Source organism: Lolium perenne, chromosome 7 (assembly GCF_019359855.2).
Source record: "Lolium perenne isolate Kyuss_39 chromosome 7, Kyuss_2.0, whole genome shotgun sequence".
Taxonomy (NCBI): domain Eukaryota; kingdom Viridiplantae; phylum Streptophyta; class Magnoliopsida; order Poales; family Poaceae; genus Lolium; species Lolium perenne.
Genome location: NC_067250.2, coordinates 20,652,775 through 20,675,887, shown reverse-complemented (window position 1 = coordinate 20,675,887; position 23,113 = coordinate 20,652,775). Strand labels below are relative to the sequence as shown.

The window sequence follows — 23,113 nt, the reverse complement described above, 5'->3', positions numbered from 1 at the left end:
CCGATCTGATCCGCCGTGGCCGGGCCGCAGGAGTTGAACTCGAAGATTCGCCGGGTGGCGTACTTAGCCAGCCATGTTTGCTTTTCCAGCTCTGAGCCAACCTGCAGGAGCCGAGCTCGGAGGTTCGTCGGGGTGGCGTACTTAGTTAGCCACGTCCCGCTTCTCAAGCTGCGTCGCCGACGTCCCTCCCCGTTTTCCCGAAGTCCCCGATGTTGTGGCCTGGTTTGTGAGTGCCCGGTTGCCACGATGCCTGGCACATACGTGCACGTGTACCCGTGAGGGATCTCCTTAGGCGCCTCGGGCAAGAACTGGTAGTCACTAGGGTCACCACCGATCTTGTAGACGACGAATGCCGGTGTAGCCGGCACTTCTGGTGCTGCCAACGCAAATGGCAGCGGTGGACGGGACTGGAGTGGCAACTCCCCTTGATGTGTCCCGAGAGCTGGTCCTGACGGCGAGTACTGGTGCCTCATGATCTCCTGGATCACGCGAAGAGCGACACGCTCCAACGTGTTGACCAGGTTCTCAGAGTGACGGTGTAGCGAATGAGCCACCAAGTAGTTGATCTCCTGCCGCAGGGACCTGGTGCGTTCCTCCGACGGGGCAGAGAGGTCTATCCCATCGAGTGCACCTTGCGGTGAGAACCCCTTCCATCTGATGCCATGTGAACGGGTTCTCTGAAAAGAGCCGATGAGGTCGGCTTCGAGGGTGACTTTGATCTCGTCATACCTCTTCTTGAGCTCGTCGGGCAGCTCCTCGTAGGTGATCGGCGTGCCGTCCGCCATCCCAGATGTAGATGGCGATGTGGTTGATGTAGAAGCTTGTCCCACCGGGCGTGCCAGAATGTGTTGTCGTCAGAAACCCACCGGCGGGCAGCGACGGGCAACACCGTAGAGCCGGGAACAACCTAGAGCTGCGGCTGGCTGAGGTCCCTCCGAGCGACGGCCCGCAAAGCCTTCTGGTCACACGTCCGATGCTGATTGCAAGGGCGTGCCACCTGACCTATACCTGGTCAGGAAGGTGATGGAGATGCCTCGCTTAGTTTCCTGCATGGCATACACGTAAACATTAAATACGAGCCTCGATCGGCTCTCGGGTTATCCTGTGAATCGGCTCAAGGAGCCGATCCACCCATGATTCGTACGGGGTGCACGAATATATGGTGGTCCTGCTTGATCAAGATAAAGCTAATTAGATCTACGACGATTTAGGGTTTTCACCGCACAATCGGATCATCCTACTCCAGGTTGGGCCTCGCGGCCACGCACGGTGATCGTAAGCCGATCCTAAACAAGGCCTAAAAACCAACACGAAGTTGATCCCCGGAACATCCTGTTTAGGACTAGCGAACGACACCCTACGTGCCGCTGGATCCTCCCCCCCTTTGTAAGGCCTAACTATTGCAGATATTAAACTAATCCTTGTAGAACAAGGATCAATCGTAACGGATCAGATCTACTAAATAATGATCAAGCGAGGTGCCGCCCCCACACCTAAGATAGGTGTGAGGGCGGCTAGACATGCAAGGGTTGCACTACGATAGCATGTTACGCGAAGAACTATGCTAACCCTAACACATCTATGATAACTACGTTGCTTGCCATCAACAAGGCTTCAGTACGAGCAACGCATGAACAACGTGGAGCTTGTGCTGCCTAGATCGCAAGATGCGATCTAGGCAGCATGTCGCTTACCGGTAGAAACCCTCGAGACGAAGGAGTTGGCGATGCACCGAGATTGATTTGTTTGGTTGAACGTTGGTTGTTGTTTATTCCATAAACCCTAGATACATATTTATAGTCCAGGGGACTTTCTAACGTGGGAATAATCCCCACCGTGCACGATACAAACTCTAACTTTTAATCTAAGATACAATCTACCATAATTAAAGATACACGGGCAATCCAGCCCAAACTCCTCGTGCGAGGCCGCTTCAGAGATCTTCCACGTGTAATCTTCCAAGCCCATCTCCCTTACGGCCCACCTCCTGATTTGGCCAAAATCTGGTGATAACACAAGATCATCGAAATCGGAGTCCGGACGCAAAAGTTATCATGGTTTTTGTAAAACATGTTTTCATGATTGGCCCGGTGCCTTGCCCGGCGTGACCGGCCGTCCCACCGGATGGCCCCGATCCGCCCCGGTCACGTCCCGGCCTCAGGTCCGGTTTGTACCAAAGCGGTCCTGGCTCAGGTCTTGGCCGGACTGGCTCTCACGCCAGCGTCCCCCGTGCTCGGCCCGCCGACCAGCTCTCACGCCAGGTGGCCCGGTCCCTGGCCCGGTCGACCAGCTCTCATGTCAGGCGTCCCGGTCCCTGGCCCGGTTGACCAGGTTGCTGACCAGGATGCACGAAAAACTCTCAGATCTACCCCAAACGGTCATATTTCGTTTGGCTATAAAAGGGGCTTCTTCCCCAACAGTTTTCTAGGGTTTTTGAGCACGTTTTTGACCATCATTGTTGAACCTCTTGAGCTTGCTTCCTCTCCCTTCCCTCCCATGATTCTTGCTCATTCTTGAGGGATCTAAGAGAGGAGATCTAGATCTACAACCTCCACCAATCCATTTCTCCTCTAAGTGAGGGGAACTCTTGAGATCTAGATCTTGGAGTCATTTGTTGATTTCCTCCATTGTTCTTCCTCTCTAATCTCATCCAAGCATTTGTTGCTTGGGTGGGATTTGAGTGTGAAGGATTTGAACACCTCTAGTGTTCTTGTTTTGCATCATTGCATAGTGTTGAGCTCTCCACCACGATTAGTTCGAGTGAGAGACCGTGAGCTTGTTACTCTTGGAGGGAGACCTCCTAGTTGGCTTGGTTGTTGTCCCGCTGATGTCTTCGTGGAAGATTGTGAATGGGCCCGGGCTTCTCCTTCGTGGAGCTTGTGAAGTGGTTGTGGAGCTTGCCATCTCCGGAGTGGAGGAAAAGCTAACCATAAGGAAAGGGTCATTATCCTGCGTGGGTGTGGCTCGGAGAATATGGTGAGCCTTCGTGGCGTTGGGGAATCCTTCGTGGGACCTCCACTCCTCCAAACGTGACATACATTCTTGCAAAGGAAGAAAACACGAGAATACATCCTCGTCTCCGTGTGCCTCGGTTATTTCTATACCCGAGCTCTCTTTCCTTGTGATAGTCATCGTGCTTGAAGTACATATATCTTGCTATCACTTAGTGCTACATATATCTTGTGCCTATCTTGCTTAGCTCTTGTTGTTCTTGTTACACTTAGTTGAGCTTAGCATATTTAGGGTTTGTGCTTGTAATCTAAACGTTAGTTTAATTCCGCATTCTTACAAGACAAATCCGTAAGAGATTTTAATTGCCTATTCACCCCCCCTCTACGCGACATCTCGATCTTTCATGCTTGCATCGCCGCCGTCGGCTTCCGCGACCGCAGGCCGGTCAACACCGGCGCAAGGGGCTTGCCCACGGTTGAGGACTTGCCGGTGGCCTTGGTGGTCGCTACTTCCAGCCGCACCGCACCAGTATTTCCCAACCGCTTCCGCAGCATCGGGCGGTGTCACAAGGGTCGAATCGGGCGGCGAATCACCTGCGGAAAACTCCGGCGGGCATGCGGGGATGAGATCCGGTGCCATTCCGGCCGCGGCCGGGGGAGGGGAGAACGGTGGCACCAGCGACAAACATAATATTCAAAATTGGGATGAGATGATAAGAATTATACAAAAGGGGAGAAACGGAAAGAGACGGAGGTGGTTTGTGAGGTGGGGGTGGAGCCTTGGCTTTACTTTCGTGACGGAGGCGCACATCTGATCGGAGGGAGGAGCTAGCTTGTGTCCGCACGCCTGAAGCTCGCATCAATTAACTACTGAATCACATGCCAAAGGAGCTATGCCGTACCTGCAGGTAAGCCACAGCTGGCTCCACTCGATCCAGGTCGAGGACGGGGAAGAGGCGTCGTCGCCCATCGCCTGGATCTTCCTCCTCCACCGCATCGCATTCACGTCGAGCGTCGTGCGCTCGGACGCCGGTGTGCTTTCCGAAGCGGTTTAGGTCCACCTTACTTCAATGGGCTTCATCGTTTTCTTTTCGGGGCCCAAATTGACCACGCTGGGACGGCCAGGAACAGCAAAGAAACGCGATGGGACGGCCACAAATGGTGATCCATTCCCTATACACCGACCAGGTCGGCAGCAGGACGCCGCACACCCCATGGCTGCGGGGCCCAACATCAGGTAGTGCGTTTAACTTTTTTTCGCTTCTTTTCTTTCTACGGTTTTTAATTAAAAACTCAAAATTTGAATATTCTTTAATATGAACATATTTAAAAATATTATATTGTACACAAATTGAAAAATAATAAATTTATTATTTTTATATATGAACATTTTTTAAATTTAAACAATTTAAACATTTTTAAAATTTGAACTATTTTTATACTTGAACAATTTTAAAATTTGAAAAAAAAATCATAATTGAACAATTTACGAATTTGTTTTTTCTAGATTTTTTGAGATAGAACATTTTAAAATTCGAACATTTTACATTTAAAATATATTTAAATTTACAAAAAATCTTAAGAACGAAAAAAAGCAAAAAAAATAAAACACAAAACAAATAACAAATAAACACGAACTGGGCCGACCAGGCGGGCCCATACCGCGTGCATGGGTATATGCAGCTCGCGGTAACCGCCAACCTGGTCGACATATATGATTTGTCCCAGGTCGTACCATATAGCACGTATTCTTTTTCTTGCCCAGTTAAACCGCGTTTCGTGGGTTTTTTTTAAATAATTTTTTATTTTTTATACTTTAAAAAAAGTCATATTTGGAAACATTTCAAATTTTGAAAAATGCTATTTTTTGTTCAAATTTAAAACCCGTTCAAATTTAAAATATGTTTATACTCAAAAAATGTTCAAATTTTTAAAAATTCAGTTTTAAAAAATATTCAAATTTAAAACACACACAAAAAACAGAAACAAAACAGTAGAAAAAAACGAAAATTCGAAATAGGCAATAAAGAAAACGTTGGGTCACCCAACACCTACCAAGGTGTGTGCGGCAACCGGGTATCTACCAATCAGGTCGGTGTACAACATCACCCGCCACAAATACCCAAATGGTGAGAGGGCGGTTAGTCCGGTCTGGCCGATACCTCACGCGGTCGAAACCCGAAAAATAATCTAATCATTAGCGGTACCAGGATGAGAAAACATCCCGAACAGATACTGCAAAATTGCTAGAGCAATGAAAATCTTCAGGGGTTGGGTTTACTCCTGTTCAGCTCCAGCAATTATGAAGGGAAGTGACGATCCACTCTCGGCTGAACAGAATTTCAGGTAGCAGCAGAGAGCAGAGGTGTTTACAGAGAAATTTTTTTCTAAATGGGGAAAGCCCCGGCTGGCCTCTGCATGGACCGATGTATATGGCCTTTTATTAATTTATCCAAGGTTGCTCACAAATGTTACAGCTCAACAATCACACAAGGTATTTACACATAATAACTGGCAGTCGAGATTTTCTTTCCTTCATATTCCAATTAGTGAATTCCTCTGGCTATGCCGTGAATCTTCTACTCCGACGCAAGCATCTCTCTTGAAAATATGTTGCAAGTGAAATCGCATAAACAGAACACGCTTCTAAATATTTGTGTTCGATGTGTACGACCAATACTCCTTGACCAGATCGCGGAACAGAGATCCTTCAGTTTCCATAAGCTTCGTAGGCTTGTCATACTCCACTGCTTTCCCTGGAAGTGTATACAGCTCATTACCATGGGCAATATATTTGCCAGGTATTTTGCAGATAAAAGTTTTGATTGGAAAATAGGAAACGGTCGTGTTAATGTTAGAATAACGCAGATTTGGTGTTCACGGTATGGAAAAAGGGATGTTCAGAAATCCATGGAAAAATGGTGAAACATCTATAAGAAGAAAGGTTCACAATCTATTTAGTTTCAAGTGTAATACTAATTCATATTCCATACTAACTGTAGCTATGCTTTCTTCTTTTGTTGCTGTTAGCCTTTAGGTTTTTCCTAGCTTATGCCTATTAGTTCTTTTGATTCTGCAGGTTTATCTTTGTAAACCGACAAAACGAAAACATTTTGGCACGTATTTGAGAAAAAATGGAAAATATATGTTGATGAGAGACATACCATCGCTCATTGCAAGTACCATATCGCAGTCCATTACTGTTGGTATACGGTGGGCAACTGTAATAACTGTGCAATACTTGAATTCTGTCCGGATTGTCTTCTGAAGGACAGCATCTGTTGCATTGTCTATAGAGGCTGTGGCTTCATCAAGAACTAAGATACGGCACCTTCTCAAAAGTGCGCGTCCCAGACAGAAGAGCTGTCTTTGGCCCATGCTCCAGTTCGACCCATCTTCCACAACTATCATGAAAAGATCTTTCATTAATACTACGAATGGGGTAGTTCCAAACATCATGAGAGCAAAAGGGTATATGTAATACATCTAGGACTATTAACAGTTTGTCATGTCTAATGGCACATGTACTTCACACCTATTTTGAATTTCTGAAATGACTGGAGCAGAGTTTTTCTGTTTGCGCAATTTATAAGATTCAAACGATAAACTCCAGATGCCAAATTATAGATGAAATGAAGTGTCCTACCATGCGAGTCCAACCCCTGTTCCTTCTCCTGGACAGCTTCCAGAAGTTGACATTTACCAAGAACCTGCAACACAATAACAAATAGAGTAACTACCTCAGTGATTATATTAAACTGTCTGCGTGATATTAAATGAAAAAGGGAGTCGGAGCCTAGCTCAGTCGGCGGGAGGCGTGGTGTACACTCCTGCCATCCGGATTCAAGTTTGCGAGCCTGTTTCTTCTATCAGTGATCTAGATTTTTTAGTAAGATAGGCTATTTGTCATTTCGGATTACCCAATTCAAATTATTCACCACCTTTTTCAAAATGTGCTGAACTTTCTGAATTTTACAGGTATATTATCACAGTAACCGAGCTGAGTTGCCATGGTACTACAGAGGACTCCATTATGTTTTTTTAGTGAAGTGACTTTCATGGTAATAGTATCTCATCATTGGGTAAGATGGGAAAAAATCAGCAAAGACAATTGTGTGCATTTACCTCCCATATTTGTTGATCCGAGAATTGCCCAAGGGGGTCTAGATTGTATCTTACTGTACCCTGAAAAAGTGTTGGATCTTGTGGAATGATACCCAAACGCGAACGTAGGTCATGTAAGCCTATCGTGCTGATGTCCACAGAGTCTATAATAATTCTCCCTTCAGCAGGTTCAACAAGACGAAACAATGCACCGATTAATGTTGTCTTGCCACTTCCTGTTCGGCCAACTATACCGATCTTATCTCCACCTTCAAACCTGCAAGTGATTCCATGTAGTACGAGGGGGGTATCTTTCCGATATCTAATCTGAGTGAAAATCAATCACACAAATTTGTTAGAACTGCTAATGGGATTTTGGCTTTTATGGTATTACACGCAGATATTTATAATTTTATATTAGATTTACCTTCAAATCTATAAGCTCCACATTGCCATCTTGGGGCCAATCTGGTGCCGGTCGATTTTCTATAACAACTTCTGCTGCTTCACTTTGTATGTCCATGTACTGGTTCACCCGTTCCACCGAGATTATTTGATTTGCAAGGTTGCATTGGTTTTGAATAGAGAAAACAAATGACATATTTAGGGAAAGACCATAGGACAATGCCATTCCCACAAAACCTGTGCAATTATGAAAGAAAAATATTATTTTCCTAGCTGCAATATTAAATTATTCATACAATGAATAACTATCAGATACTTATATTTAATTGGTGCATTGACAGGACTAAAACTGCTGGCAAAAGCGCGTAAAATATTATTTTCCTAAAACACACAGCAATGCTACCTCAGTGTCAGGAGGCTACAGTTTACAAGCTATGATAAGGAGGGGGTATCAACTATCAAGTACGTTTTCAGAACAAAAGCTTTTCATAAATCAGTATCAGGAGGCTATGAAAAGGTAGAAATATTTTCATGGCATCACAACTAACATTTATCGCTTCTCTGATCGAAGTAGCAATGGCCACAGAACGAGCTAGCGACTGTGCCCAATATTTGAAGCAACATGGTGGCAATGCAACTGCTTACCAGGGCTAAAAGTTCCTTGAGGAAGAACAGCCATGACAAAGGCAGAAAAAGAAAGAACTGCAGCACTCATTATTTCCAGGCGTTGAATCAACCATTCAGTCGCTGCAAAATTGTAGAAATATGGACTTGCATTCTTGTCAACAAGATCCAAATTTTTAACAAAGAAACGATCTTCTTCCTCGAAGGCCCTTATTGTAATAGCCCCTGAAATAGATTCACCCAAGTGATTTGCTAGAGCAGACTTGGTAGTGCCATTGATCCGCATCAATTCCTTAGCCGAGGCTAGATAGTACCTCTGCATGACCCAACAACAGTTTCAGTTAATGAAAACTTGGAATGCAGAACAGAAGGGTAATTCACCCCTTTTGGACAAAATTAGAAGAAGAACACATCAGTTTCTGAATGAAATAGCCCAAGAAATGGGCTTAGCAAAAAAGAAATAAAATGACTTAGCCATAAAGATACTTCAACCTAATTGCTAACATAGCCCAAGAACTGGGGCCTAGCCAATTACCTGCAACCTAATTGCCAAAACTATCATAGGCACGGATACAAACAGAACTTGCCACGTAACAACAGCCAATACCCCTAGATTGCTATATGCATTTAAGCTGGCACTTAGGCTGAACATGAAGGCAAATGGAACATCAAGGTCAACGATACTCAAATCTGCAGAGACCTGCATTATAAGGGAAAAAGAACAGTGAGTTAAACCATCATGAGAAAATCCCCGTTTGGAGAACAGATCTGGATTTCATCATATATGTCATTGGTTTAAGGATTATTACCCGGCTAAGAACCCTTCCTAACGGAGTAGAATCAAAAAAGGACATTGGTGCACGGAACAAAGAATTGAGTAGCTGGGAAAACAATGATCTTGATGTCTCGATCCCAAGAACAACGACTGATAAAGATCTTGATAGCAAGAAGAGCATTGTGCAAAGTCCAATAATAATGTACACCGAAATTAACTTCAGCGTGCTAACGTGAGGGTTTTGGACATTAGCAGCCATCCATGAATTCTGTGATATTTGCCCAGCTATGAAAATTATGTGGGAAATAACACAAATGGAAGCATACAGAAAGCCTTTGTTCTGGCGTAGGTAAAGCATATAAGGCTTAGAACCTGCATCCCCTGTCTCTCTTTCCTCTTTCTTGATCAGTTGATCTACTGGTGATTGCTTTACAGACTCTATGTATCTGCCTCCATGAATACCATCAGTTTCATTTGCTGATATTTCCTTAGTTCTTTGAAGGGGGATATTTTTGTTAAGGTCTGAAACACCAACTGTATCTTTATGGGCATTTACAAGTTCCTTAAATTCTTCACAATTTTCCAAGAGATCTTGATAAGGTGCAGACCGAATAACCTCTCCATCTGACATTAACTGCAAAAAAATCATCACTAGTTTTAGATAGCATCAACAGATAAATATAAATTATAAAGGCACAATCATCGTATCATCATATGGTGAATTTATCGAAGTGGAGAGATATACCAAAATGGAGTCAAATACGGGTAGAAAATCCACTTGGTGGGTCACCAAAAGAACAGTCTTGTCTGACAGAGCACTCATGACATATTCCTGTCACATAACTAAGAGTGTCATACAATAGTTTATAATAAGATAGTATACAATCTGCATCTGCATCTGCCGATATGGTCCTTACATTGAAGAGACTTGTTGCTGTATGAGCATCAACAGCACTGAAAGGGTCATCAAGAAGATATATATCTGCATTTTGGTATAGTGCACGAGCAAGCTGGACGCGCTGCTTCTGGCCACCACTAAGATTTACTCCTCTCTCCCCAATTTGAGTAAAATCTCCATATGGCAAAAGTTCAAGGTCCTTCACCAATGAGCACCTCGCGAGTGTATCTTCGTATCTTTGTGTGTCCATCGGAGATCCAAAGAGAATATTGTCTTGCACAGTTCCTGTCTGGATCCATGCATTCTGAGAAATATACGCCATTTTCCCAGAAACTTGAATCTGAAATGTTTATGCAAATATGATTGACATGAAGTTCTCGTGAAAAAAAAAAATATTAGCATACTTTATAATGGTTTCAATGGTCAAGCAAAAAATTTCACAACAACTTTAGAACACCGAACATGGTGCAGGCGTCAACAGGCTGTGTTTTGAGAAATAGCCCTAAACTGTTTCACATTGCAATAATGTGTTTCCCAACTATTAGGCCGTAAATATAGGATATACCACATTTGAACTTGCAATGTCGTGGTAAGGTTTACTAAGATTATAAAATTTGCAACATATAAAACTGGAAATTAATGAAAATAAAAATAGAACATCATAGTTCATAACTTAATTAACAGCAATGGGATTTCCCTTTTCATTATAAAGACAAACGAATAAAAACATACCGTGCCATCTGTTTTTGGTACTTCTCCGAGTACAGCAGCCAAAAGTGTCGACTTTCCTGATCCTACCTCTCCACAGATTGCAACCTTTTCTCCACCTTTGACAACCAAATTTATATTCTTTAGAGTTGCTTTTGATGGATTTTCATCCCACGAAAAACTGCACGAATTCATCGTTATGGGATAATCAATACCAACATAGTATTTCTTTCTAACTTGCCCATTCAGCTCAGGTGCATCAAGAAACTTTGATATCCGAGTGAAAGCAACCTTAGCTTGTATCACAACACCAATAACATCTGGTATTGACCTTATTGGGTCTTGCACCAGGCGTAAAGTTGCCACAAAGGTGAATACATTGCTAGCATCAAGTGGGATTTTGAGAAGATAACATGTTAGAAATGTTGCCGCCGAAACCAAAACAGGTGATGACCAGAACAGGAAACTGTTGTATGCCCTCCTAAGCTGGAATGCTGACAACCACTTGTACTCAACCTCCCTCAACCCTTCGATGACCTTCTTGAAATGACCCTCCCATGCGTAAAGTTTCAAAACTTTCATATGAACTAATGACTCGGACATGGCCTTTAATCTCACATCTTGTGCTTCCATAAGTTTACTCTGAAATTTGTGTTGCAGTTTGGCAAGGGGGGCATTGCAGAGTACGGTGATAACGATCACAATCAATGATGAAACCATCGCAGCACCAACCGCGTTGTACAGAATTGCTAGAGCAATGCAAAGTTGAACACTTGTTGTCCATGTTTGATGGAACCAGTATGGAAATTCCCCAATCCGGTAGGCATCAACGGTGACATAGTTCATAATTTCTCCAGAAGAGTGCTTCATTTTTGCTGCGTTTGATAGCTTCTGTTGCTTCTTATAAATAGCTGCTGACAGTAATGACCTCACCTGCAGTCCTAATCTCCGTGTCCGGAAATACCACTGTCTCTGCGACAATGATTCACAAAATTTGCAGATGAACATTACCGCAGCAAGCACATGCCCTTCATATTTAAAGGTACCTTTCCCAAGAGATACATTGATGAATGCCTTGAGAAGTACTGGGCCTGTAGATACTGTGAGAACCTTGAGCAAAGCGAAGAATCCTGAGACCAAGATTGCACGCTTGTGACAAGAAACAATCGTCCAGAAGATTGATGGTGCGGCAAGTGACTCTGACTGCTTCTCGCTGTTCAGCTTCTGCATGAACATCATGTACTGATTCTGTGCTCGATCATTGGCGCCTAAAAGTGGAAGGTCTTTGTCCTCAAGAGGCTTCACATATCCCATCTTCATTAGAGGATTCAACCACCAAAACGACATCTCGCTGAAAAAACCAGCTTTAGCAAAGGGAGTAACCTGAATCTCAGAATCAGCAACCTCATGGTCTATCTCGATATTCAGGGGCTTGTATAGACCATTTCCAACTCCTGCATAACCTTCTTCATCATGCGGGCACCAAAAGCTATAGAGAAGGATGAGTAGTGCAGCTGGTAAGGACAGAACATCTAAACAAGCCTTGATGGTGATGGTCTTCTGTTCAACAATATTAACAACTGAAGAACAACAGATGAAAGCTGCGAAGATGGTCAGCAAGACTGACCAAGACCGAACAAACGGCTCTCCAACAAACCTAGGCCTGATGCTGAAAGTGCAGGCGGCAAGTATCAGACACAATCCTTGAGATAAATTTACAAGCCACGAATGTGGCAGGTAAGCAGAAGCATCTTGACTGACGTTACTCCCCAGCATCCACAGCCCCAGCCCAAGGTAAACCAGACCCAAGCTGCCATTGAACACCACAGCAGACAGATGCAGCGGTGAGCTGAGCGCGACCAGCTGCCGCGCAGATGCTCCACTCTTGCAAATTTTGACAATCAACTGGATTGCGAGCACCACTACGAAGAGCGCTGCGATGCCGGTCACCACTAGATGATTCGTGCAGGTGGAGGAATCGAATGTTTCCTTGAACGCGCATGAGGCGACATCCTGGCTGGAGCAAATTGGGCCCCCGCACCACAAATCCATCATCCGAGAACCTGAAGTACGTATAATTCAGTAGTGCCCAAGGAAGTTGTTGGTCAGGTAGCACCAATGATTTGGCTCTGTAACAAGAGACAGTTGGGGAAAGGGCCTACCTGTGAGGGAACCCATGTGTGCAATCTCGCCGGGTGGATCAGTTGTTTATTGGGTCCTGCAGCAGCCATGAACAAGAAGCTAATCAGGCCAAAGAAGAGATTCTTGTATATACTACATATGAAGAACAAACGGACAAAGAACAGATACTCTCTTCCTCGTTTTTATTTATGAACAAACGGACAAAGAACAGAGCAACACTAGGAAATCGAGATTCCAGTGAATTGCGGAAGATTCAGTAGTGGGAGCAAGAATCCATCTGAACAAAAAGTTATCGCATCGCGGTGCCGCAAAACTAGTGAACCCGGGTGATGTATCTGCGGCCGCCATTCCACGATCGGGAGGAGAAGTTTCAGAGGCGGGGGAGAAAAGGAGGAACTGAAAAGATGGACAAAAACAAAAAGCGATAACTTGCGCGCGTTGAATCCGCGCACGTTCGATGAGGAGACGGAGGAATACATGAAAAACTGAACCCCGCCCCGCATCCACCCCCAAATTTAAACCCTTGGGGAGGCCACGCCCAAAGACGAATTTCTCGAACCATCCCGTTTTCCCGAGACGAATTTCTCGACCATCCCCGCTTACCCGGTGAAGCGATGAAGGAGGATGGCAGTATCGAGCTTGGTTGTTCGTGGCCGCCGCCCCGCCGGGGAGATTTTCAGTGTCCAGCAGCAGCAGCAGCAGCAGCAGACAGCGGGACGTGAGGCTCTTATTACGGCAAGGGAGGAGGAGCGCGTGCGCAGGGCGTGGAGCACGCGGTGTGCGCTGCTGCACACGTGACCGATCGTCGGCGGTGAGGTGAGGACGTGCCGTGCCCCGTATCGCTTGTCCTACCCTCCGCTCCCCGAAACTGCGGCCACCCCCTGACTGCGGCCTACGTGGGCCGCTCAGGCCTCGTCGCTGCTTTACCACCTCAAGTGAGCAGGTCGACCACGGTCGTGAATTCGCGTGGTACACGTGATACTCTCAAAAAAAACATTAGCATTGACATTGATGGTGTATGCACCCACACAGTCATGCAAACTGATTAAAGCAATCCCTTGCATGCATGCGGCCCATCGTTAGCTCGTTTTTCCCCATGGCTCTAGCAAGAACTAGTAGAGTGATGATTAAGGAAGTAGCAACTGCGAGAGATTTCTTGCAAAACGGTTCATGCATCCCACAGCTTTTAAAAACATCTCCAACAGGAGCGTCTACCTTTGCAAAACGGTTCGAGCAGATCGCAACATATCATCGTAATCGTGCACTAGTTACCCATATAGCTATTTATAACAAGAAGTAGGATGACATCACTGTTGTGAAACCTGTATCTAGGTAACTCGTGTTTCTAGGCTCCCCGCTGTACACTCTACTATCTGGTCCATGTTCACGATGCAATGACATTATTGGCAACCGAGGTGAGAGTGCGAGGTACTATAGGACACAACTCCAGTGGATATCTAATGCAGGTTAACGCTATGGAAAATGCACTGATGATATCTAATGCAATTTCGGTGTAACTTTTCCTTACTATTTACTTTGGCCTTCTTATCCAGCCGTCTACACAAACTTCCAAAAAAATGCTCTAAAAAGGCTCTGAGAAATTCTAGCACTGCAGCATAGTATATGAACCGTGCTTCAGTGCAACTCAATGGTGCTCCAAGTAACTTGTATTTTGCTAGAGAGCGTGCACTGAGGCTATGAACCTTTCTACTGATAGGTTGGCATGGGAAGAGTTATTAGTTGAGATTTTGGAACCGATGCTCGAACCTAAAGGTTGAAGTATACTCTACCTTTTTGCTAACTTTTACAATATCTTCTGACATTTAATTTCTCAGCCACACCTGCTAAACTTTAGCTCGGCAACATGTGTAGTTGGAACCAAACATCCCTAATATACAAAGATGGCCCGAAACATGCCATAATTTTCTGCAGTGCCACGTTGTCCTCCTGGCCTCCTCTTTGTCAACGGACGAAGCGTGGATAGCGACGATGATGCTATACAATTTGCTCGGATATGGATAGTTAAGTTGACACCGAACTACTAATGAGTAATGAGCACGATTTGATTTTCTATTGATTCGATTCGACAGGCACCATCATCGGTTCAGCCTATGTCCAGCGTCAGCAGCAGCGACGCGCGTGACCTGGCCGATCGAGCTGTTACGTCGGAGTGGGGAGCGACGATGTGAGCAGGCTGCCTCGATCTGTCGTTTCACGGTTGTGTGCTACTGTCACACGACCTCAGCGTCTGGACTTTGGCAGGGCAACGCTAACATCACAGAGAAAACAAGGCGTCTGATCGCGTCCCTATACATTTGGCTCTACCGATGAAAGAATCTTCAAAATAAATGTGTTAGGTGCTTCGCTTGGCCACGAACAAACCGCCATGGTTAGCATGGGTCTGGTGGGCCACTCACAAGTGCCCCTGTCCCAAGATGAGAGAAAAGACGGGCAATCAGCGAGCAATTCGATCATTCAAGATAGCAATGTCCTGCACCAAACTATCTCCTATGTAAACTAGAATATCATATACGTGGCCATCAGTCATCACAACCTAAACCTAGAGCATCTTCAGTCTCGTCCCTAAACAGTCCCCTAAAGCGATTTGGAGCGCCGTCGGACAAAAAAAAAAGTTCTATTTTTGTCCGGTGCGTCCCAATACGGTGTCCGGCGCCCCGAGCCCGTCCAACTACACAGGAGATGTTTCGAGCACGCTGAACACAACGAAATGAGAGGCGAGGAGGCGCGGGCCCGACGCGTCAGCGGCTCGGACGCTCAACCGCCGCCTACGTAGCGACGGTACAGTTGCCGGGAAGCGCAACCGTCGCATTGGCAACCGCGGCGACCGACGCGCCAACCGCCGGAATGGAGCGCGGACTCCTCGGAAGAGCAACCGCTGCTCTCTTCGACTTCTGCGCCGTCGTTCATCCGCGCTCAATAAGACCCGTACGTAGGCGCTTTCGGATCTTCAACCGGCCGCCATTCATCCAAGTTTCTCCTCACGATGATGAGCTACATCTCTGAGCTTCCATCCGACACATCCAGCAAGGGCAAGCCTCCAGGATGGCGCCATTGGTGGGACAGAGCCCGGACGCCCAGCAGCGGCGACGATTCCCCGCCGCCAGTTGACAGCGCGGAGGAATGGCAGGCCGTGGAGGAGGACGCGGAGGAGGAAGGGTCAGAGGAGGAGTGGGGATGTCGATGGCGTCGATTTCCACTTCACCGGAGGCACTGGTGCAGCAGGATCTGTCCTCTCCCGGAGTAGGAGAGGACTTTCGCCTCGCTGCTGACTCAAGAAATCTCGGGAAAATATGACTTAGGTTTTTAGGCGAAACATAGCTTCTGGTATAAAGGGGGGCCGAGGCGACGCTCGATGAGCGAACGAGTTTGGGTGGTGCGCCCAACCAGGTAGGGCGCGCCACATGTGCCTGTTCGCACCTCGTGGCCCCTCTCGCGTGGTTTGTTCGGTCACTGTCTTTCTTCAGGTGCAAAACTGATCAGGTATTTTACCCTCGATTTTTAGCGATCGAGAAAGTCATGAAACAAATAAAATACGAAAAATGAGATTTTTTGCCTCCTAGGAATTAAACACCAATGAAGGGGACTTTATAGGAAAGTCCCGGAAATTGACTATAAATGCCTAAATAACAATGTATCATGGTAAACAAAAATGAAAACTAATCCTATATGTAGCAATAATGATGATGCAAAATACACGTATCAGCCGCTCCACGCACGTCGGCACAGGATGCCCTCGCCGCCAAGCCTGCTCTCGTGAAGAAGAGGATGGTGCGGATCGACAAGGAGCGGCTGGAGGGGATGACCAATGCCGAGTGGGTGTTTGATATCCAGCGGCGCTCGATGGAGAACGCTAGCCGCCGCGCGAGGGAGGCGAGGCTGAAGGAGAAGAGGGTTGCGGTAGCGGTAGCGAAGCAAGTGACATTGATGGAGCGCGCCGCTGCTATGGCGGCGCCTGATGACCCACAAGTATAGGGGATCGCAACAGTCTTCGAGAGAAGTAAAACCCAATTTATTGATTCGACACAAGGGGAGCCAAAGAATATTTGTAAGCCTTAACAGCGGAGTTGTCAATTCAGCTGCACCTGGAAACAGACTTGCTCGCAAGAGTTTATCAGTAGCGACAGTTTTATAGTAGTAGCAGTAGTGAAATATCAGCAGCAGTGTAACAAAGACAGTAGTAGTGATTATAGTAAACATCAGGATTAAAATACTGTAGGCACAGGGATGGATGAACGGGCGCTGCATGGATAAGAGAACTCATGTAACAATCAAGGCAGGGCATTTGCAGATAGTAATAAAACAGTATCCAAGTACTAAACAACCATAGGCGTGTGTTTCGTATATAGTCGTACGTGCTCGCAATGAGAAACTTGCACAACATCTTTTGTCCTACCAGCCGGTGGCAGCCGGGCCTCTAGGGAATCTACTGATAATTAAGGTACTCCTTTTAATAGAGCACCGGAGCAAAGCATTAACACTCCGTGAACACATGTGATCCTCATATCACTGCCTTCCCCTCCGGTTGTCCCAATTTCTGTCACTTTGGGGCCTCGGGTTCCGGACAGCAATATGTGTATACAACTTGCAGGTAAGATCATAAAGTAATGAATATCATCATGAATTGATAACATGTTCAGATCTGAGATCATGGCACTCGGGCCCTAGTGACAAGCATTAAGCATAACAAGTTGCAACAATATCATAAAAGTACCAACTACGGATACTAGGCACTATGCCCTAACAATCTTATGCTATTACATGACCAATCTCATCCAATCCCTACCATTCCCTTCAGCCTACAGCGGGGGAATTACTCACACATGGATGAGGGAAGCATGGCTGGTTGATGGAGAGGCGTCGGTGGTGATGATGGCGATGATCTCCTCCAATTCCCCGTCCCGGCGGAGTGCCAGAACGGAGTTTCTGGTCTCGAGATGGAGTTTCACGATGGCGGCGGAGTTCTGGATGTCTTCTGGCAATTTCGTCAAACCCTCGTGCGTTTTTAGGTCGAAAGCCTTAAGTAGTCGAAAGGGGGGCGTCGGAGGCTGGCCGAGGCGCCGCCACCATAGGCCGGCGCGGCCCAGGGGCCCACCGCGCCGCCTTGTGGGGTGGGCGCCTGATACGTCTCCAACGTATCTATAATTTCTTATGTTCCATGCTTGTTTTATGACAATACCTACATGTTTTGTTCACACTTTATATCATTTTGATGCGTTTTCCGGAACTAACCTATTGACGAGATGCCGAAGTGCCAGTTCCTGTTTTCTTCTGTTTTTGGTTTCAGAAATCCTAGTAAGGAAATATTCTCGGAATTGGACGAAATCAACGCCCAAAACCTTATTTTTCCTGGAAGCTTCCAGAGAGCCAGAGTGGGACCAGAGGGGAGCCCTGGGGGCCCCACACATGTGGGCGGCGCGGCCCAAGGGGGGCGCGCCCCCCTATTGTCTAGCGGCCCCAGACCCCTTCCGACTCCGTTTCTCCGCCTATTTAAGCCGTCCTGACCTAAAAACTTCGGAGGAATAAGCCACGGTACGAGAAACCTTCCAGAGCCGCCGCCATCGCGAAGCCAAGATCTGGGGGACAGGAGTCTCTATTCCAGCATGCCGCCGGGACGGGGAATTGCCCCCGGAAGGCATCTCCACCGCCATCTCCACCGCCATCTTCACCGCCATCGCTGTCTCCATGATGAGGAGGGAGTAATTCTCCCCCGGGGCTGAGGGCTCTACCGTAGCTATGTGGTTCATCTCTCTCTTTGTGATCTAGTTGAATATCATCTATGTGCTACTCTAGTGATGTTATTAAAGTAGTCTATTCCTCCTCCATGATGTAATGTTGACAGTGTGTGCATCATGTAGTACTTGGTATAAGCTATGATTGTGATCTCTTGTAGATTATGAAGTTAACTATTACTATGATAGTATTGATGTGATCTATTCCCCCTTTCATAGTCTGTCGGTGACGGTGTGCATGCTATGTTAGTACTCGGTATAATTGCGTTGGTCTATCATGCACTCTAAGGTTACTTAAATATGAACATCGAATGTTGTGGAGCTTTTTAACTCCGGCATTGAGGTGCTCTTGTAGCCCTACACAATTAATGGTGTTTGTCATCCACCAAGAGAGTGTAGAGTAGTTTCAGTTATGTGATCAATGTTGAGAGTGTCCACTAGTGAAAGTAGGATCCCTAGGCCTTGTTTCCACACATCGAATCTCCGTTTATTTAATGTTCTGTTGCATGTTTACTCGCTGCCATATTTTATTCAGATTGCTATTACCACTCATATACATCCATATTACTTGTATTTCACTATCTCTTCGCCGAACTAGTGCACCTATACATCTGACAAGTGTATTAGGTGTGTTGGGGACACAAGAGACTTCTTGTATCGTGATTGCAGGGTTGCTTGAGAGGGATATCTTTGAACTCCTCCTCCCTGAGTTCGATATAACCTTGGGTGATTGATACGTCTCCGACGTATCGATAATTTCTTATGTTCCATGCCACATTATTGATGATATCTACATGTTTTATGCATACTTTATGTCATATTTATGCATTTTCTGGAACTAACCTATTAACAAGATGCCGAAGTGCCAGTTGTTGTTTTCTGCTGTTTTTGGTTTCAGAAATCCTAGTAAGGAAATATTCTCGGAATCGGACGAAATCAACGCCCAGCATCCTATTTTTACACGAAGCTTCCAGAACACCCGGGAAGGACCAGAGTTGGGCCACAGGGGCCCAGGAGGGTGGCCGGCGCGGCCCAGGCCCTGGCCGCGCCGCCATACCCCCTCACCGCCTCGTCGCCCCTCCGACTCCACCTCTTCGCCTATATAAAGGCCCTCGACCTAAAACCTCGATACGGAAAAGCCACGGTACGAGAAACCATCCAGAGCCGCCGCCATCGCGAAGCCAAGATCTGGGGGACAGGAGTCTCTGTTCCGGCACGCCGCCGGGACGGGGAAGTGCCCCCGGAAGGCTTCTCCATCGACACCACCGCCATCTCCATCAACGCTGCTGTCTCCCATGAGGAGGGAGTAGTTCTCCATCGAGGCTCGGGGCTGTACCGGTAGCTATGTGGTTAATCCCTCTCCTATGTACTTCAATACAATAATCTCATGAGCTGCCTTACATGATTGAGATTCATATGATGATGCTTGTAATCTAGATGTCATTATGCTAGTCAAGTGGATTTTACTTATGTGATCTCCGGAGACTCCTTGTCCCACGTGTGTAAAGGTGACAGTGTGTGCACCGTATGGGTCTCTTAGGCTATATTTCACAGAATACTTATTCACTGTTATGAATAGCATAGTGAAGTGCTTATTTATATCTCTTTATGATTGCAATGTGTTTTGTATCACAATTCATCTATGTGCTACTCTAGTGATGTTATTAAAGTAGTTTATTCCTCCTGCACGGTGTAATGGTGACAGTGTGTGCATCGTGTTAGTACTTGGCGTAGGCTATGATTGTGATCTCTTGTAGATTATGAAGTTAACTATTGCTATGATGGTATTGATGTGATCTATGCCTCCTTTCGTAGCGTGAAGGTGACAGTGTGCATGCTATGTTAGTACTTGGTTTGGTTATGTTGATCTGTCATGCACTCTAAGGTTATTTAAACATGAACATCGAATATTGTGGAGCTTGTTAACTCCGGCATTGAGGGTTCGTGTAATCCTACACAGTTAGTGGTGTTCATCATCCAACAAGAGAGTGTAGAGTCTAGCATTTATCTATTTATTCTGTTATGTGATCAATGTTGAGAGTGTCCACTAGTGAAAGTATAATCCCTAGGCCTTGTTCCTAAATACTGCTATCGCTGCTTGTTTACTGTTTTACTGCGTTTCTACTGTCTGCAATATTACCACCATCAACTACACGCCAGCAAGCACTTTTTTGGCACAGTTACTACTGCTCATACTTATTCATACCACCTGTATTTCACTATCTCTTCGCCGAACTAGTGCACCTATTAGGTGTGTTGGGGACACAAGAGACTTCTTGCTTTGTGGTTGCAGGGTTGCATGAGAGGGATATCTTTGACCTCTTCCTCCCTGAGTTCGATAAACCTTGGGTGATCCACTTAAGGGAAACTTGCTGCTGTTCTACAAACCTCTGCTCTTGGAGGCCCAACACTGTCTACAAGAATAGAAGCACCCGTAGACATCAAGCACTTTTCTGGCGCCGTTGCCGGGGAGGAAAGGTAAAAGGCACTCATACTCCGGTTCCAGGTAACAAGTACTTTTCTGGCGCCATTGTGTTTGTGCTCGAAGCTATTTCCTTTAGATCCTGCAATTGCATCTTTTTGTTTCTTGTTTTACACTAGTTAGGCACTATGAGCTTCTTAATTTATTTCCTAAGCTAAGACATGAATTGTGTGATGCGAAAATTAAAGAACCTATGGAACCTCATTTGCATGCTAGTAGCAATATTATTGGTATGAACGCAATCACTGCTAATGCTATGGATAAGTCTAAGCTTGGGGAAGCTAGTTTATATAAAAATAATCTTTTTTGCTCTTCAGCTTTTGAAGAAATATTTTGCTCTGATAATGCTTTATCTCCCATATGCGATAACTCTAATGATGCTTCTGATATTTTAAATCCACCTACTGCAAGTAATTCTTTCAAGATACCCATGAAAATTATTGAACGTGTTATTGATAACCGCTATAAAGGGGATGGAACTGTCCATCCTGGAGATCATTTACAGTTTTTGCATGAATTATGCGGGTTATTCAAGTGTGCAGGTATCTCTATGGATGAAGTGAAGAAGAAGCTATTCTCTTTCTCGCTGACTGGTAAAGCGGCGCATTGGTATAAATTATTGGAGAATAGTCATTCTCTTGGTTGGGAGGAAATTGCTTCTCTCTTTTATTCTAAATTTTATCCTCCTCATGAAGTGCATATTGATAGGAATTATATTTATAACTTTTATCCTCGTGATGGAGAGAGTATTTCTCAAGCGTGGGGGAGATTGAAGTCACTAATGCTCAAATGTCCCATTCATGAGCTCCCCCGTAATGTTATTGTTAACAATTTTTATGCGACGCTTTCAGGACAACACAAGGACTATCTGGATGCCTGTTCGAAGGGATCTTTCACAAGCAAGGAGGTTGAAGCTAGGTGGAATCTTCTTGATCGGATTGAGGAGAACGCTGAATGATGGGAGAACAATGAAGGTAAAGAGTCAGGTATAAATTATGATTATGAATGCATTGAAGCTTTTATTGATACTGATAAATTCCGAAATATGAGTGCTACTTATGGTCTTGACTCTCAAGTTGCTGCAAATCTTTATAAAGCCTTTGCTTCTCATTTTGAATTGCCTAAAAAGAATTTTGATAAGTATCATGAACCATTTAAAGAGGCTTGCATGAAGAATGAAATTGTTGTTAATGATTGCAATAAGCATGCTCAAACTCCTAAGAATGCTATTTCCTATAAGCATGTTAATTTTTGTGGAATGCATAGACCTTGTGAAATTAATCAAGTCAAAGATGAATATTGCATCCATCATATTAATGAAAAAACTAGAAAGTGGCTTAGGGCTCTAGATGATCTTGGTAAAAAAGTTTGTGCCCTCTATCCTTTTATTTGTGAAGTTTGCCATGAAGTGGGTCATTTTAATTTTCAATGCTCCTCCAATGATAATTTGAACCCAATGAGTGCTGCAAATTTGTATTGTGATGATGAAATTACTCCTAATCAGCATGATGAACTTACTTTATTTTTGGGGTGTGAAGAACTGTCGAGAAAAATCTCTTTGTTACATATGAGTGATCTTGATATTGATGATGTCCTGCATGGGTGTTTTTCTTATTGCATTGATAATAGCCATACAAATACTTACATACAAAATATTTTAGAAGATGACACCTTGCCAAAATATGATAGGACCGCTGTGTGTTTTCAACTAATTAATGAAAAGGAGGGATCCTCCCAAGTTTCTTCTATTGTTTCTGAAAGTAAATCAGGTTATGCGGATAAGCCACCCTTCAAGCCTCTTCCTCCTAAAGAAGGGAACGAGGAGAAGGAAGAGAAGAAGAAGAAGGGAACGAAGAAGAAGAAGAAGAAGAAGAAGAAGAAGAAGGAGAATAAAAAGAAAGAGGTAACGGCATATCCCCGCGTGAATGAGATAACGCTAGGTAACCGTAAGTATGTTGCTCCTAATGATTATTATGATAATGAATCTGAATACGATGATCTTCCTATGCTCTCTGCATATATTAGTGATCGTGATTTGAATGAGCACACTACTTTTGATATTGCAAATCTCTGGGAAACTAATTCTGAAAATGATGATAATAATTGCCATAGTGTCAGTGCTATCCATGCTTCCTCCCATAATGATATAGAAAGCTCTAAGCTTGGGGAAGAGGTGTTTGAAAATTCTTTTGCTACTGATCATTATGTGTTTGATACATCTCCTTCTAATAACAATGATGTATGGTCATAGATAAACCGACTGTGAAAGATTAC

The 23,113-nt window shown here is 45.0% G+C and overlaps 1 protein-coding gene across 1 annotated transcript; it reads right to left on the bottom strand.

Annotated features, from left to right (window-relative positions):
• Positions 1 to 5,317: 5,317 nt before the first annotated feature.
• On the bottom strand, positions 5,318 to 13,449 carry LOC127311207 (ABC transporter C family member 10). The gene is made up of 13 exons (XM_051341585.2): positions 13,211 to 13,449; positions 12,628 to 12,683; positions 10,490 to 12,528; positions 9,777 to 10,097; positions 9,605 to 9,691; positions 8,894 to 9,493; positions 8,620 to 8,784; positions 8,106 to 8,400; positions 7,483 to 7,697; positions 7,077 to 7,382; positions 6,598 to 6,661; positions 6,116 to 6,355; positions 5,318 to 5,707 (listed from the first exon to the last, which is right to left on the bottom strand). Exons 2-13 carry the CDS (start codon positions 12,641 to 12,643, stop codon positions 5,598 to 5,600), a joined length of 4,458 nt encoding a protein of 1,485 aa, XP_051197545.1. The 5' UTR covers positions 12,644 to 12,683; positions 13,211 to 13,449; the 3' UTR covers positions 5,318 to 5,597.
• Between the last annotated feature and the right edge of the window lie 9,664 nt (positions 13,450 to 23,113).

Excerpts from the sequence above, each read along its gene's own strand:
- LOC127311207 (XM_051341585.2), bottom strand. Across the intron at positions 10,098-10,489 it reads TACCAAAAACAGATGGCACG|ATTCAAGTTTCTGGGAAAAT; the intron begins GTATGTTTTTAT and ends TAAACATTTCAG. Across the intron at positions 6,356-6,597 it reads ACAGGGGTTGGACTCGCATG|TTGTGGAAGATGGGTCGAAC; the intron begins GTAGGACACTTC and ends TTTTCATGATAG.